Source organism: Oncorhynchus keta, chromosome 2 (assembly GCF_023373465.1).
Source record: "Oncorhynchus keta strain PuntledgeMale-10-30-2019 chromosome 2, Oket_V2, whole genome shotgun sequence".
NCBI lineage: Eukaryota > Metazoa > Chordata > Actinopteri > Salmoniformes > Salmonidae > Oncorhynchus > Oncorhynchus keta.
Genome location: NC_068422.1, coordinates 70047964 through 70053358, shown reverse-complemented (window position 1 = coordinate 70053358; position 5395 = coordinate 70047964). Strand labels below are relative to the sequence as shown.

The following is a 5395-nucleotide window of genomic DNA, read 5'->3' as shown; positions in this document are numbered from 1 at the left end:
TTTTGACCGGACTCATTCATTTATAAGCTCTTATACGCTGAACAAAAATAAACGCAACATGTAAAGTGTTGGTTTCATGAGATGAACTCATGTTTTGAGGGGGTGCAATTGGCATGCTGATTGCAGGAATGCCCACCAGAGCTGTTGCCAGAGAATTTAATGTTCATTTCTATACCATAAGCCAATGCTGTTTTAGAGAATTTGGCAGTATGTCCAACTGGCCTCACAACCGCAGACCACGTGTATGGCGTTGTGTGGGCAAGTGGTTTTCTGATTTCAACGTTGTGAACAGAATGCCCAATGGTGTGGGTATGGGCAGGCATGAGCTGCACACAACAAACTTTATTGATGACAATTTGAATGGACAGTCACTGACACAATCCTGAGGCCCATTGTCGTACCATTAATCCACCGCCATCACCTCATGTTTCAGCATGATAATGCACATGCCCCATGTCACAAGGATCTGTACACAATTCCTGGGAGCTGAAAATATCCCAGTTCTTCCATGGCCTGCATACTCACCAGACATGTCACCCATTGAGCATGTTTGGGATGCTCTGGATCAACATGTGCAACAGCGTGTTCCAATGTCCAGAAACTTCTCACAGCCATTGAAGAAGAGTGGGACAACATTCCACAGGTCACAATCAACAGCCTGATCAAATCTATGCGACGGAGATGCTGCACTGCATGAGGCAAATAGTATCTGGTGTGACCAACTGGTTTTCTGATCCATGCCCCTACTTTTTTTTCTCCAAAGGTATCTGTGACTAACATATCTGTATTCCCAGTCATGTGAAATCCATAGATTAGGGTCTAATTTTTCAATTGGCATTCTTTTTACGAACTGTAACTCTGCAAAATCATTGAAATTGTTGCACTTATATTTTTGTTCAGTATAGTTACAAAAATGGGGTTCACCTACATAACTGATTTAGAACAGGCCTACACAGACGTTTTCAGCTTAACATAGCTTGACATGTTTCAGTATACATAGGCTACTTGTCCTACTAAACTAGATTGAGTCACAGTGAGGTTGGAGCAGCGTACAAACAAGGAGAATGCTGATCGAAGTTTAACTGTTCCAGTATCTGTTTCCACGGGAGTAGTTTCTTAGGTCAGAGATTCTTGATTAGAATTTGAGGAACCTTATCAAGACCATGCTGTTAAACGTGCCTCAGTGTGGGCTGGGAGTTGATTTTCTGTGAGCCTAACAAACTACAGTAGTGGAAGACTCCAAGTCATGGCAGTCAATCAACAGTGGTCCAGATGGAATAGAAGTGACAGGATTCTCTCATGCACCACTTTAACACACCTGTTTGCTTTTACAGTTGTGGTATGTTGATGTCTGCTGATGAACCCATTGGCTGAACATTGCTATAAGTTCAGTCCTCAAGAGGACAACTCAAGGGAGAAGTCATGAAGGAACACGCAAGTAGGAATGGTGCTTTCTTGAAAGATACAGTTGAAGTCAGAAGCTTACACTTTGGTTGGAGTTTCTCGTTTTTCAACCACTCCACAAATTTCTTGTTAACAAACTATAGTTTGGCAAGTCGGTTAGGACATCTACTTTGTGCATGACAAGTCATTTTTCCAACAATTGTTTACAGACAGATTATTTCACTTATAATTCACTGTATCACAATTTCAGTGGGTCAGAAGTTTACATACACTAAGTTGACTGTGCCTTTAGACAGCTTTGAAATTCCAGAAAATTATGAAATGGTTTTAGAAGCTTCTGATAGGCTAATTGACATCATTTTAGTCAATTGGAGGTGTACCTGTGGATGTATTTCAAGGCCTACCTTCAAACTCTGTGCCTCTTTGCCTGACATCATGGAAAAATCAACAAGTCTGGTTCATCCTTGGGAGCAATTTCCAAACGCCTGAAGGTACCACGTTAATCTTTACCAACAATAATACCCAAGTATAAACACCATGGGACCACACAGCTGTCATACCGCTCGGGAAGGAGAAGTGTTCTGTCTCCTAGAGATGAATGTACTTTGATGCAAAAAGTGCAAATCAATCCCAGAACAACAGCAAAGAACCTTGTGAAGATGCTGGAGGAAACGGGTACAAAAGTATCTATATCCACAGTTAAACGAGTCCAATATCGACATAACCTGAAAGGCCGCTCAGCAAGGAAGAAGCCACTGCTCCAAAACCGCCATAAAAAAGCCAGACTACGGTTTGCAACTGCACATGGGGACAAAGATTGGACTTTTTGGAGAAATGTCCTCTGGTCTGATGAAACAAAAATAGAACTGTTTGGCCTTAATGACCATTGTTATGTTTGGAGAAAAAAGGGGGAGGCTTGCAAGCCGAAGACAACCATCCCAACCGTGAAGCACAGGGGTGGCAGCATCATGTTGTGGGGGTGCTTTGCTGCAGGAGGGACTGGTACACTTCACAAAATCCCGTCCTATATAAAGCCTTGACAACGATATAACCTCCTGTTCTGAAGACGTCAGGACGACGGTCCGATGTCAGAAGGGTTCAGATAATAACTACAGAACGAAGCCAACATCAGCGTGAGCTTTGGTTGCGAATGGTATGAACTTTGAACTCTTATTCACTACAGAAGTGATACCTCCTAGCCGTTGAGTTGGCAACAGCCGCTCTAAAAGAGGGTTAGGAAGGAACAGACAGAGTATCCCGTCTACCACACAACGATGTTACTACAACATATTCAATTTACCAGTAGAGAAATTCTTCAAAGGACTCGGTTTCGCAACACAGGCTTCCATCTACCACCAACCTACCGAAGGTTGAGAGTAAATATTTATTGCATTTTCCTTTTCCAAATGGGCGGTAATTTAGAATGCATAAGATACTGTATTTACGATAGCACAGCTTCGCCCCTTGTTCCTCAGTCTTCCCGCTCTTTCACTCAAACCCAGCCCCTTTTGTATAACCAGCTGTCATATCTGTTCCAACCGCTAGGGACGTTTTCCTTTATGACGTAATTTGTAATCAAGTTATGATTTAAATATGTGTATGTGTAATTCTGTGTGATTTAGTTAGGTATTTAGTAAATACATAATTAAACCTGATTCAACTTGTTAGCCAGAATTCATGCAGATAACCAAGAATTTACAACTTTCAGATCAGACTGAATTAAGATGAAGATTAATATTGACTGCTATTGATGTGAAATATTACTAGGTCTTTAAGAGTTTAATCGGAAGATAACAGCTCTATAAATATTATTTTGTGGTGACTGACTCTCGTTAATTACATTTACATGATTAGCTGAATCAGGTAATATTATTTTATAGAATAGCATGTAATCACTTAATCCGGCATAGCCAAAGACACAACAATGGCTCAAGGACAACAAAGTAAAGGTATTGGAGTGGCCATCACAAAGCCCTGACCTCAATCCCATAGAACATTTGTGGGAGGAACTGAAAAAGTGTGTGCGAGCAAGGAGGCCTTCAAACCTGGCTCAGTTACACCAGCTCTGTCAGGAGGACTGGGACAAAAATCACCCAACTTATTATGGGAAGCTTGTGGAAGGCTACCCAAAACATTTAACCCAAGTTAAACAATTTAAAGGCAATGCTACCAAATACTAATTGAGTGTATGTACACTTCTGACCCATTGGGAATGTGATGAAAGAAATAAAGCTGAAATAAATCATTCTCTCTACTATTATTCTGATATTTCACATTCTTAAAGTAAAGTGGTGATCCTAACTGACCTAAGACAGGGAATTTTTACTTGGATTAAATGTCAAGAATTGTGAAGAACTGAGTTTAAATGTATTTGGCTAAGGTTTGTGTAAACCTCCGACCTCAACTGTGCTTGGTTGAATCTGCTCTGTTTCAGACCCACCCCCTATACTGCTTTTCCATGACCCTGAAGAGACATGAGTGCCTTGCTTACTTCTTATTCGCTCCACATTTATTTAACCTTTAACCTAATTTAACTACATAGCCCTAGCCCAGGCCTGCCTTGTTGAGAGATCCTGACATGCCTTTTTAACAGGGTATTTTGTCATTAACATACTTGTTCTAATTCAGACCATAATGAAATGGGATATTGGCTACTCTAATTCCCTATGAGGAATAATTTGATGAGGAGTGCTTATGTATGTATGTATGTATGTATGTATGTATGTATGTATGTATGTATGTATGTGTGTGTAACATTTTTCAAAATGTAAGTATCAGACTCTAGGGCAGCAACAAGAAGAAGCCTACATTGAGTGAAATTCAAATGTAATGCATTAAATCAAAATCGCAAGACAGTTGATGCGGTAAAGCACACGTGTAATATGTGTATAGGAAACCTAATGAATAATTCAGTACGCCTCTACTCAGAAATGGGCAGTGCCTTATGAATAATATGTTACCCTGCCTCTCTAATGTTTATTGATAGACCCAATCTGACAGCGGTGATATTCAGAGTCGTTATGGCGTCGCACCGAACGGGAATGGGATTTTTCAGTTGCCGCATGTATTGGAATTTACCAGTCATGTTCCACGTTCTTTTGTAGTTAAATATACACATGCAAATGAAGGAAGAAGATAATATACCGGGAACGGTCAATGGCACCGTTATGGAGCGACAAAAAGGTGGTGTCGAAGATAGCAGGGGTTGTACGGACACACTGATCTACGAAGCGGGATCTAATCAAGCTGCAGCTCGTGGCGACCGCAATGGTACAGGAAACCGTGTCGGAACGGGGATACGCGTTCTAAAGGTAACTATCAAGCAGGTCATATGTTTAGGTTTATCAAAATTCTGCAATCGCACAGTTCCCGGTTCTAACAGGGCCGAAGTGCGTGTGAAATTCTACTCACGCGTCATCCAGTTTGAGCATCATTGATGTTCTCTTCTATAGTGATAATTATGTTGGTTTTGAAAGTATAGCGTTCAGTGCAACAATGTGTCGAACCACATCGCCAGCATCCTTTCACTGTAGCTCTTTCTAGATTGTAACATAAACATTTGACTGAACTGTTACGGTAGGCAATCGTTCGAGATGTTGCTACATATTGTCGTGCTAAACTGTGAGTCTGACCTATTGATCAGAACACGTCAAATCACATGTTTGAACTTGCTGTTTATTGCTGAAAATGAATAGCATAACCTATTATGGATAGTGTAACATTTTGTAAACTTTTCAATGTGTTTAGCTATTTAGGCAACATGTTTGTCATTGGATCAAATCCACTTTGAAATTCTTAAATAGCCTATGCAAAACCGAGTCAATGGGCTAGCGGACCACCGATAGGCCCCATCGAAATCTTGGACTGAGATTGTTCCGTAGCTTCGAGCCCTCAGTTAGCACGCACGATTGACAAGACATGTGATTAACTGTTTCCTTACTCATTCGTGTGCTCTTCTTCCGCCATTATGTCACTCATTAACCCATTAGGC

At 40.9% G+C, this 5395-nt stretch overlaps 1 protein-coding gene across 1 annotated transcript in view; it reads left to right on the top strand.

Moving 5' to 3' along the window:
- The first annotated feature begins 4403 nt into the window (after positions 1–4403).
- The window catches only part of LOC118362400 (PH domain leucine-rich repeat-containing protein phosphatase 2-like), a 62780-nt gene continuing 61788 nt past the window's right edge, over positions 4404–5395 (top strand). Inside the window, exon 1 of the mRNA XM_052481711.1 lies at positions 4404–4715. Coding sequence (XP_052337671.1) covers positions 4521–4715 — 195 coding nt within the window. The 5' untranslated portion in view covers positions 4404–4520. The remainder of the gene's footprint in view (positions 4716–5395) is intronic.